The 12,375-nt window shown below is 34.6% G+C and overlaps 3 protein-coding genes across 23 annotated transcripts in view; 1 reads left to right on the top strand and 2 right to left on the bottom strand.

Annotated features, from left to right (window-relative positions):
• LOC127867299 (mucin-5AC-like) overlaps positions 1–12,375 on the bottom strand; it is a 237,996-nt gene that overhangs the window by 44,452 nt on the left and 181,169 nt on the right. The gene's annotated exons all lie outside the window — the stretch shown is intronic.
• The window catches only part of LOC127867301 (uncharacterized), a 226,937-nt gene that overhangs the window by 64,250 nt on the left and 150,312 nt on the right, over positions 1–12,375 (top strand). The window lies entirely within an intron of this gene.
• Positions 7,295–12,375, bottom strand: part of LOC127867293 (neurogenic locus notch homolog protein 1-like) — a 279,268-nt gene continuing 274,187 nt past the window's right edge. For 16 of the 20 annotated variants that reach the window (XM_052408354.1, XM_052408357.1, XM_052408358.1 and 13 more), the window contains 5 exons: positions 12,080–12,186; positions 10,470–10,547; positions 10,207–10,252; positions 8,988–9,044; positions 7,295–7,373 (listed from right to left, as the gene is read on the bottom strand). In XM_052408354.1, the coding sequence (XP_052264314.1) occupies positions 7,363–7,373; positions 8,988–9,044; positions 10,207–10,252; positions 10,470–10,547; positions 12,080–12,186 (299 nt within the window). In that variant the 3' untranslated portion in view covers positions 7,295–7,362. The remainder of the gene's footprint in view (positions 7,374–8,987; positions 9,045–10,206; positions 10,253–10,469; positions 10,548–12,079; positions 12,187–12,375) is intronic. The other 4 variants (XM_052408343.1, XM_052408345.1, XM_052408344.1 and 1 more) reach the window with 4 other exon arrangements.

The raw sequence follows: 12,375 nt of genomic DNA, 5'->3' as shown, positions 1-12,375 counted from the left end.
ATTCGATCCGCGTCATTGGAAAACGCATGCTCCTTAATGGTAGAAACACCCACAACGTGATGACGATGGATCCAATACCAAATATATAAACAACAACGATCAAGCCAGCCTCGGTATGAGACTCGTAAGTCCGACCAGCAGCGCAATGTGAGCCCCAATTCGCAGATTAGAAATGACGACCAGGTGAGAATCAATCTGGACGAAAAAAAAACAGCTACACTCCTTAACAATAACGATAGCAACTCATTCAACATGAACAACACCTTTGTTGGATCATGGGGAACGCCTCACGTAACAGCGAAACAACAACTTAAATGTTCCATAAACAACCCATGTACTTACAGCCGGACATTCGATCCGCGTCATTGGAAAACGCATGCTCCTTAATGGTAGAAACAACTACAACGTGATGACGATGGATCCAATACCAACAAAATAAACAACAACGATCAAGCCAGCCTCGGTATGAGACTCGTAAGTCCGACCAGCAGCGCAATGTGAGCCCCAATTCGCAGAGTAGAAATGACGACCAGGTTAGAATCAATCTGGACAAAAAAACAGCTACACTTCTTGACAATAACGATAGCAACTCATTCAACATGAACAACACCTTTGTTGGACCATGGGGAACGCCTCACGTAACAGCGAAACAACAACTTAAATGTTCCATAAACGACACATGTACTTACAGCCGGACATTCGATCCGCGTCATTGGAAAACGCATGCTCCTTAATGGTAGAAACACCCACAACGTGATGACGATGGATCCAATACCAAATATATAAACAACAACGATCAAGCCAGCCTCGGTATGAGACTCGTAAGTCCGACCAGCAGCGCAATGTGAGCCCCAATTCGCAGATTAGAAATGACGACCAGGTGAGAATCAATCTGGACAAAAACAACCAGCTTCACTTCTTGACAATAACGATAGCAACTCATTCAACATGAACAACAGCTTTGTTGGACCATGGGGAACGCCTCACGTAACAGCGAAACAACAACTTAAATGTACCATAAACAACACATGTACTTACAGCCGGACATTTGATCCGCGTCATTGGACATATGATGTGATTCCACGTCTTGTCAATGGACAGTAACATACTATGTATTGTATTTCATAATGATGTGCCTACAACTTTACAAAACTGTACAAACAAGTAAGGAATATAGCCATTACGTTATTGTTGTATCATTTATAGACGTTGTTTGTTCAATAATTACTTGTATTAATATATATTTGTATTGCATAAAATATATAAAAACTGGACAATTTACTTGTAAATCGCGGGCCAGGCCCGTAAGATTCGGGCCGATCGCCATGTGTTTCATTTTTGAACTTAAATATTTTACGAACTTGAAAGTTACTGAATCTTATTAACAAAACCATTTTGATGGAATTGTTAAATAACAGAATAAAATTCCACTTCAAACTTAATCTGTGTTCTTGAAGTTGTGTATGCGTTGCCATTCCACCGAATTATGTAACACTATGTCCCGCAAGAATGAATAAAAAGACGAAATATCATACATGTTTATTCCATATTTTAAAAGGAGTTTTATGATTTCTTTCAAGACTGTATCCTGTACATTTTAATACTTAACATAAAATATTCCAAGACTGAATATTAGATCTTCCAATACTAAAAACTTAAGAACGTCCTTGGTTTATCAAGTTAAATTTTTTATTTGATGTTTACCCTAATTGATATTTATGAACGGATTGTCTTTTACAATAATATTTATTCTGGTATTTGTTTTGTAAAATTTCAAAAGAAGGCGAGAGACTAATGACGTAATATTCATTTAGAATCACCATAAATCTATGAGCGAACTTTTTTACATCCGAACTGTGCATCCGAAATATTATTAATATTTTTGCAAAAACATCAAAACATGTATATAGTGATGAAGTTAACGTCTACTGAAACAACCCTCTTTAATTATTCATACCAAATCAAAACGATCCCCTTTTTTGTGCTATGGAATAATATCACCCTCCATAAACAGCTTTAAACTATTCCAGAAATAAGAGGGAATTGAATATATATATATATACCGGTTATTTGTAACCCTTCAATATCAAATGCTTTCAATAATGTACTCCTTTTAAAAACAATCGCTTTCACAAGCTGTTTTACGTTGAAAGTATTTAACTGCTTAAATAAAATCATAAGTAAACGACTATTCTATTTCTGGAAGAGAAACAATAGACCGTTGTCCGAAAAAAAATGTGTGATCAACAGAACGGATGTGCTTCTTCATTTACGGAGTTCATACGTTCATTATTAATATAAGTGAAAAACATAAGCGCTAATTAATCAATGAAATGCCGCTTTTTAATTATTTTTACTTACTTGCTTGACACAAGACTAAGACATTTTTTTGATTTCTGTTTTCACAAACTTTTAATCGCATGTATTTTCTTAATAAGGAACTTCTCTTATTCTCTATAACACGCGTTTAGTATTCTCTTGCACAGTGAGTGCATGCTTATCGCAACTTAACACGTTGTGTGTCATATTGCATGAGTTTCAGACAATGTTATTTATAATGTAAAAGGCTTATTCTACTGTATCTTTTGTTATACAAATGGATATAAATTTATTGATATATGTTATACCATGAGCACTTAAGATGTTAAAATTGAGGCCCTTAAAGTCATGTCAGATACATGATTTCGTAATCAATGTAATCGATGAATAATCACATTGCCATTGATATATGTATGAATAAAACATGAGGTTGCAATAATATACTCTCCAACATTTCCTTGGTATTTATACAAATTTTAATAATTTTATAAAACCTTACAAAAATCAGCTTTTAAAATTCAAAATGTAGTGAGTTTGCACATCAAATCGTACACCTTTCCGTAAAAATCTATGCGAAATTTACCATTTAAGATATATTAACTGATGTTTTTATTTCAAACAAAAGACAAAAAACGAATAGATGCTTAATTTTCTCTTTTCTATTTGTGTGAACTTTTTCAGAAATTAAAACAAAATACCCATTCTTGGGATTACTTGCATTAACATTAATTAGCCATTTATGTGGCAAAAAATACTGCGCTTATGGTTACAATATACTAAATCTTTTTGGAGTGCAATCCTATACTCTCTAAAAACATGAACATCATTTATAAGAAGACACAATTCTCTGTAGGGGCACTTGCCATGACTTTATTTTAGAATGTTTGTTTGTGCATGTGGTAGGGAAACATTGATGTTTAACAGAAAATCACTCTTTTGCTTGAATGTTGGAGACTACATGAGACTTTGACAGATGGCGGGAAACCCTCATCCAACGGTACGAAGCCGGAAAATAGATGGCCGTAAAACAGTGACCCTTGATTCGCGTCGAGTTCTTTCTTGCATAACGCATGGCCTATCTTTTTATCCCCGCGCTTTTTGAAATGCGTGGGGATATGGCGGTTATCTCCGCTGTCTGTCTGTCCGTCCGTCCTGGCAACTATCTCCTCCTACACTATAAGCACTAGAACCTTGAAACTTACATACATGGTAGCTATGGGCATATGTGCGACCCTGCACTATTTTGAATTTTGATCTGACCCCTGGGTCAAACGTTATGGGGGTTGGGGTGGGGCCAGGTCAGAGATTTTCACTCATTTTGTTATGTTATTTTATATTAACTTCTTCATTTCGACACCCATTTACTTCAAATTGATACTGAACATCTCTTATGACAATGCGGTCAATCTCAACTATGAATGGCCCCATTACCAACCCTGGGGCGCCCCGCCCACATAGACCACGCCCACCAGAAATTGCCTTTTACTATAACTTCTTCATTTCTACACCAATTTACTTCAAATTGATACTGAACATCTCTTATGGCAATACGATCAATCTCAACTATGTATGGCCCCATTACCAACCCTGGGGCACCCCCGCCCACATAGACCACGCCCACCCAAAATTGCCTTTTACTATAACTTCTTCCTTTCTACAACGATTTACTTCAAATTGATACTGAACATCTCTTATGACAATACGGTCAATCTCAATTATGCATGGCCCCATTACCAACCCTGGGGCGCCCTCGCCCACATAGACCACGCCCACCCAAAATTGGCTTTTTACTACGAATTCTTCATTTATACACCGACTTACTTCAAACTCATACTGTACATATTTTATGACAATACGGTCAATCTCAACAATGCATGGCCCCAGTATCAACCCTGGGGCGCCCCCTGGGTCAAACATGCGGCGTGGGGATACGCGTCGGCCTCTGCCGCGCCATTTCTAGTTTATTGTTTAAATCATTGCGGCTTGGAATGCTCTTTATGAAAAGGTATGGTTAATTTTTGTTAAAGTTGTTGCTTTTTCATTGAATTTGTGTAATAAATCTTTGGGTAAATTTGATATATTGTGACCTTATCCATGCAACCTGTGCAAAAAGCGGCTTTGTGGTCTAGTGCTCATTTTATCATCCCACAAATTAAATATTGAAATCGGTCGTCATAATAATGTGCATAGACAATATAGAAAATGCACCCTCTGCAACCTAAATGATATAGAAGACGAGTTTCATTTTGTCCCATATATGTCCATATTCGGAAAGAATATGTTTCACAATATTTCTATACACACACGAGTATGCTTAAATATATACTATTAATTCTAAGCGAAAATAAAAATACTTTAAACAAGAGCTGTCTCCATGAGATGACATATGCCCCCGATAAACGCTTTGATAGAAGTTATGAGCATTTTTCTAAACCTAAACGCATTTTTCGAAACCTAAACGCGGACCTTAATTTCAAACAATTTGTATGCGTATGGAAAGGCCTTGTCCATATACACATGCATACCAAATATGAATGGTACATCTGAAAGGACATATAAGTTATGAGCATTTTTCGAAACCTAAACGCAAAGTGTGACGGTCAGACAGACAGACTGACGGACGGAAGGACAGTGCGATCACTATATGCCCTCCTTCAGGGGCATACAAAGTTGGCAACATACTACCATAAAGCCTTCCAACTAAGAGACACGTTAATGTCTACAGTTTTGAATTATCAAATCGAAGACTTACACAGTACTCAAAATGTTCACATACCCAAGTTGTTGAATATTTGTGTTTGTGTATGTTTTGTACTGTTTGGCTTTTTATTAGTTTTTTCAAAGAGTTAATGTTTTGTATAATTGATACGAAAGTAATTTTGTCGCATACATACCCCTAGAGCATCTATATTTTTTTTGTTTCGCATAGATGGTCGACACTAGTTAAATTGACTAGTGTATATACATGGAGATTTTACGTTTACTTTTTTTAACCATATCCCTATAGATCAACTAGTTTCGATTTTCGTATAGATGGTTAACAAAGGGATAGCACTAATGCTAATACTTATGCTAATACAATACTTAACTACAAGTTAGTGTAACAAATTTGGAGGTTTTTTTTTCATATCAAACAGCTTTAACGGTATCAGCATTTCTCAATCCTATATTTTCTTCTTTTTTTAACTTTGAATGAAAATACCATACAAGTATAAGTTAACATATGAGTCATTTAAGTTAATAACATACAAGTACCGTATACAAACAGAGTTTGTTAAAAAATGTCGTCTCGAATGTTTCTTCCGCAAAAAATAAAACCGATTTAACCCTTTAAATGTATATTATGTCATTTCATGTGTTGTATTTCTTAACAAGTCTATCTTCTTTAAATAAAGATTTTATTATCATTATTATTATTATAAAGTTTAATTTCTGCGATTTTATATGCCCACCATATAGCTTCATATTACTGTAATTGTCTATGTTAAAAATACTCACTGGTTTGAATGTATGAAACACGAGTTATATCTTACATATTAAATAAAAATTGTGTTCACTAGTGAAGTTTGTTGCAGAATAATATAATAAGTGTTGTAATAGTTTAATACAACTACGTTGGGAATTATGTAATAACATTCTCACGGAAACACGATAATATTCTAACTCCTTATATTGTAAATTGATCTTTCTTCGAAATGATTTATATTTTGTATTTAATTCATGCTGTTATTGTATACGTATGTAAATGACGATGGGCTTTACATGCTTAAGTCTAAATAAACGATTATGTTCTGTTAGACTGTTCTGCTTAAACATTTGTGCTACAACTCAATGGTCGCAGATTCAATGCCCCGTTCAACTCTAGCTTAATAGTTCTGCTGTTGCACGAGACGTTAGACCAACGTGCGGTACTCAAAGACCTAGGGACGTTTCTTAAACGTGGCGTGTTATGTTTCTCTCACTGTCCCCCTTATCCCAACTAAAACGTACACTGGGGCGATGGTCATATGGACAATTTCCGTTGTACGCGATACAAATCTACGTAATACGTACATAAATATATTTTGTAAACCGATTAAAATAGCCAAGTCAAAACTTAAATTGTGTAATCGCATTAATTGATAATCTTATTAACAGCAATATGAGATGAACATGCTAACTACAGAGTCAAGTATACTTAAAATAGCATAATGCTACAAATATATTTAAACAGAGGGTAAAAACACAATTTATGTTGGTCCAAGCAGTTAATATTTCTTATAACCACTTCCTAAATAATGGTGAAAATAGGTTGCACTGTCCGTTAAAAGTATGTGTAATTCATCTCGTACTTTTAACATGTAGGACTAGATGTTGATTTCACGGTGACAAATCAACTTTACTTCAAGTTGGTTATAAGAAATAAACAGAAGGTTAGGTTTAGATAGATCGTATGCAGTTATCTGTTTTCGTAGTGTATACAGAAAGTAAGAGTTTATCTTATGCAATCGTTTATTATCAAGTGTAAAGAGGATTCGATTGCCGTGGCGTAATGGTTGTGGTGTCCGCCAAGCGATCGGAAGATCGTGGGTTCCACTGTGTGGGAGGTCTTTAGATTTTCTCCAAAGACACCACGTACTGGTTCTATCGTGGCATATTTAATGACTGTAATAGTGTATACAAAAAGATTGGCCTACCCATATGTGGTAGTCCGCTCTCGTAGCATATACATGCCATAAGAAAATTAAAACCATACTAAACCGTTGTTAACTAAAAGTCACAAGTAGAAAACTGCGATAAACGATACAATTCTCGTTTTATGTTTGAACTACGCCGACTATAGGATTTATTATTTAAATCGATACCAATGCTGATAAGAATGAGAATATTAGCCATATGTGTATATGGCTTTAAGAAATCAAAAATCGTTCAATGTTCAAATTGTGTCAATAGGACGAAAGTGCATTAGAAGAATAAGAAATAAAAAGTACACGCATCGTTTTAATATCTTTTAATTTTCTATACTGCGTCAATTTCACATCTAAGAAGATTTTTTGTCGTCGCTTAAGATGATCCTGAAAATTAACAATGTAAAGAAAATTGTTATTCAGGCGTAGAATAGACACCTTAACATTCAACACTAAAAAAGTCTCCTCGAAATTCACTCTCAAAACAAAAATAACAGAATAAACATTCATGGGGCATGGCTCAACAGGATCCTTAATAATCACTGGTAATAGTAATTAATACAGCAACACATATCGAATGACTGATCATAACACCCAGCTCTGCTTCTTAAAGGGACATTTTCACTGATTTACTCATGTTTTTCATTAAATACTTTATATTGATACATGTAAACATTGGATCTAAATTGCTCAAGTCACAAACAAGAATACAATTAAAGAAAGAAAAAACGTCACCCTCAACTTTTGAAGTTTGTCATTAAATACATGTACGTTTTATTGATAAATGTACACATTGGATCTAAAAAGCTCCAGTCAAAAACAAGAATACCATATAATTTTCAAGTTTTTAAATCGTAAAAAGATGCATATACAATGTAATGAATACTTGAGAGCATGGTAAATGTTCAGTATTACTGTTTTCATCACAAATATCAACTACGACGAAAATTTGCGAATCTTAAACATTTTATTTTTTTGTCAATTTACCAAAAAAAGGGGAAAAGGTCCCTTTTATTAGTACCTTTCAAACAATGGATGGCGAAGAAGGGTTAATATATTTGGGAAGTTTACAATGACCGATTACATGATATTTTTCGAGCTATAACGGCAATGTCCCAATATAACCGATATTTGGCAACATAAATAAACAAAATTACACCTTCTTAGGGGATGTAAACAATATAATTAAATAGCAGATACACGCACACTCTAATAAGGATGAAACTGACAAATAAAACATGTATGTTTCAATAGAAACAAATAGCAATAGTTAACAAATTAATCGAATTACTTAAAATTAGTGGCCGGAAAAATAATACTTTAATGGGCAGAAATTATTACTGAGACAATATGCTACTTGATTGCCGCGAAACACTTTCATGAGAAGACAGAGACTGTCTTTTAGTTATTTGTTGCGAACTATACACTTGCATCACCACGATTAATTAGATGCCACAGAGACAGTATGTTAGTTGATTGCCGCGATAGGCATACTTTCATGCCTTCTAGTTATTTGTTGTCGTCTATAATTTAATTTTACCAAAATTTATATTTACAGCGGTAGAAATGTTTTACAGAGGTCCTTTACTAGTAAAATTTTAAGGAAGTAAAACATACAGAGAAAACATTAATTCAAGAGGTCGTGTGTTGGTAAATATTCGGAAAACTAATACTCACATGGTCAGGATTTTTACAGAGTTCGTCTCCCATTGAACGACTGTGACACTAATACTTTAACGGTCAGGATTGTTGACATATTTCGTGGAATAGTGAAATACTTACATGGGCACGGTGGATAGCGGATTTCGTGTACTAGTGAAATACTTACATAGGCATGGTGGATAGGGGATTTCGTGTACTAGTGCATGCTGCGAAACTTAAACTTACACATAATGGATTACACATTTCGTCTACTGGTTAATTGCCGACAAATTAATTGCATGGGAAAGGCGTTATTACAGAGCTCGGCGATTAGTTGTTTGCTTCAAAATATTTATTTACCGGGGCACGATTGGTTACAGAGGTCTTCTTTGCAGCACGCCATCGTACATGGTTTACCTGAAATAAATCAAATGCTCCGTCCAATAACCGCAAATGTATGATTACGTTCTTGTGTAAAGGGGTAAAAACGAATATGTTTATAAGTGAAAGAACCCATCATTGCTCCACAACTTATCCAAACGTATTTCGCTATAGCTCGGCATGATCATAGTACAGGCGAACTTTAACACGCACGCTGCTGACGTCATAAAACGGAAAAGATGGCCGACATGTTAAACGATTAAATCAAAATACCTTGAAATGGGGGCCGATGTATGCAGTTGTGACAGTCTCAAACGTAAATTACACATGTTGAACGAGTTTGACATTGCATGAATTACTATGAAACGCCATAAACTTCGAATACTAACGGAAGAACGGTTGTTAATATACATGTATCACAAAAAATCTCGGATGATGAGCCGATGTAGCCATCAAGCACAAAACAGTATCAATGCTTAAGCATAAGATGTGCTTGTAAAGTAAATACCTACACATTCTTAACTAAATGCATTAGCAAATACCCCAAATCTTTCCTACCATTCAATTGAACATTTGGAACAATGTATGACGGTTAATCAACATAGACTTGCTCTCAAACCGGCCTCTCTATACTTATTTGCTTATTGTATTGCAAGAGACCATTAATTTATTTCAAATAATTTAAATAAATGAAAATGGCATTTTATAAAGTATGAATTAAACCGGTAAATTGGTGACTCTAAAATAGCCCCGATATTTCAATTATTGTGTAGGCTGTGCTAAGATTTAGCCTTTCCCCGGCTCCGAAATGTATTAATCTCTTAATAATACACGCATATTCATATGCATGTGCTTTTTATGTGCTTATACCTTGATATGTTTCGCTAAACGAGAATACATTGTTTGATGATGATCTGTCACAACAATTAATCCTCCACATACTGCGTTTTTTTTTCTATTTGTTACACTGACTTACACTCCCTAAAACACAAAACAAAACGCAATGTGCAATAAGGGTTACAGCAACATTTCAAATCTCACTGTATTATGTATAAAGTTTCTTTCCGATTGTAATACATTGTGATGGTGTGTATACAAAAATCGAAGCACTATTAATAAATAACAAGTTTTGTTCTTTGCTCATGCATTCTGAATACATGTTTATATATATATATTTTTTAAACATAAATATGCTTACCATGAGCCATTAACTGGGATTGTATGACTTGCGCTGACCTGCAAGTCTTTGAAACAGACGACAGATATAAACATTTAAATAACCCGCTTGTAAAAGTATTTATAATTGTGTCAAATTTAGCAAATACGAACTTTTTTTCATAGCTTATACATTTTCGTTCCAAGATCAGAATATCGTTATAAAAATATATTTAAACCTTTATCAATTTAGCGTGTCATTGGGGAAATCTAAATTGTATCCACAAGGAACACATGTTTAGTTACCGGTTCATGAACACACCGTGTTCTCCAAAACGCTTGGTGGCCAGCTGCTGATGTCAGATTGGCTTCTATTTGACACATCTATAACACACCATATACGTGTAAAATAGGGGCAGCGTCATTTGATAACACAAAATTCTCGCAGCCATCAACTCCTATAGGTTGACTTGAAATGTTACATTCACACATTAAATCACTTCAAATCTTAAAGTATATTTGGTGCAAAGTTTTCTTATTTCTTGAAAATAAATTGAAAATAGCGAATGGATAATTACTTAACAGAAAGATAAAAACATTCACTTAACGAGTTTTACAACCGATCATCCTCACATGTGCTTTGATATTGTGGCAACGAATTGAGGAGTGCTATCTTTCAGAATTATGATAACATAACATAAACGTGTAAATGGGGGCAGTGACATATTATGACACAACATGGTAGGATAAATAAACGGAATACATGCCATATAAAAAATATGCGTGTAAAACAGGTTCAGTGTGGTATTATTAGAGGAATAGGAACATGCACAGTGGCATACTATCAAAAATATATAATCTTCAAACAGGGATTTGTCATATAATGACACGCCATATACTCATCCAATAAGGACAAAATCATATTATCTCACAACATATATGCGTCAAACATAGATAGTCCCATACTTTAACGCAAAATATACCTGTCAAACAGGAAATATACCATACAATAACACAGTGCATAAGTGTTAAACACACAAATTGACAATATTCCAACTAATCGTCAAACAGGGCGATATTATATTATACCATAATATATACAAGTCAAACGGTTCCATATTATAACCCAAAATATACCCATTCAACAGGAACACATTCATGTAATAACACATGCTACGTGTCAAACAGTTTTTTTCTTTTTATAACCCAGCTAATACGTGTGAAACAGGGCGTGTTTCATATTATATCACAACTCATACGTGTCAAACAGGGCTTGTTTTCAATTATAACACAACTAGTACGTGTAACACAGGGCTTGCTTCATATTATAACACAACGTCTACGTGTCAAACAGGGCTTTTTCATATTAGAACACAACTAATACGTGTCAAACAGGGCTTGTTATATATTATAACACAACGAATGCGTGTCAAACAGGGCTTGTTTAATATTATAACACAAATGATACGTATCAAACAGGGCTTGTTTCATATTATAACACAACTAATACGTGTCAAACAGGGCTTGTTTCATATTATAACATAACTAATACATGTCAAACAGGGCTTGTTTATATTATTACACAACTAATACGTGTCAAACAGTGCTTGTTTCATATCATAAAACACAACTAATACGTGTCAAACAGGGCTTGTTTCATATTTTAATACAACAAACTAATTCTTGTAAAAAAATAACTGATCTTTGTTTGAAATAAAGTTTACGCCGTTGAAGAACTAAAAACAAACGGCACATGTACAGTTCGAAAACAAATAAAATAATTCTAGATATATTTATAATGGAACGCGAACAAACCAGCTTTCGATAGAAATGTTGGTTTTGCGATTAAAAAATTAACCACAATGTATTAGTGAATATGAGAACATACAATCTGAAACATATCGCGACGACAATACCTCATCACGCCCGCATATGCGGATCTTATAACAATCGTCAATGTTGGCCTGTTGTTCACAATTGAAGCACACTGGACCGCGGACATCGGGGCTGATTGGGGCAAATGCTGGCAAAAAATGAAATATGTATACAAGATGCTCTTAAATTTAGACATTACATATGTAAAAAACATACAAATGCTGATGCAACTTTTTTTGTAACAATACACACATTACAACCTGGATCAAGTGTTGATTTATCTGCTCGTTGTTCCATATCACATATCGCAGTGAGCTCATAATTATACTATAAATAT

This window comes from Dreissena polymorpha, chromosome 2 (assembly GCF_020536995.1).
Source record: "Dreissena polymorpha isolate Duluth1 chromosome 2, UMN_Dpol_1.0, whole genome shotgun sequence".
NCBI lineage: Eukaryota > Metazoa > Mollusca > Bivalvia > Myida > Dreissenidae > Dreissena > Dreissena polymorpha.
Note: the sequence above shows the minus strand (reverse complement) of the source record. Positions and strands in the feature narration are given on the sequence as shown.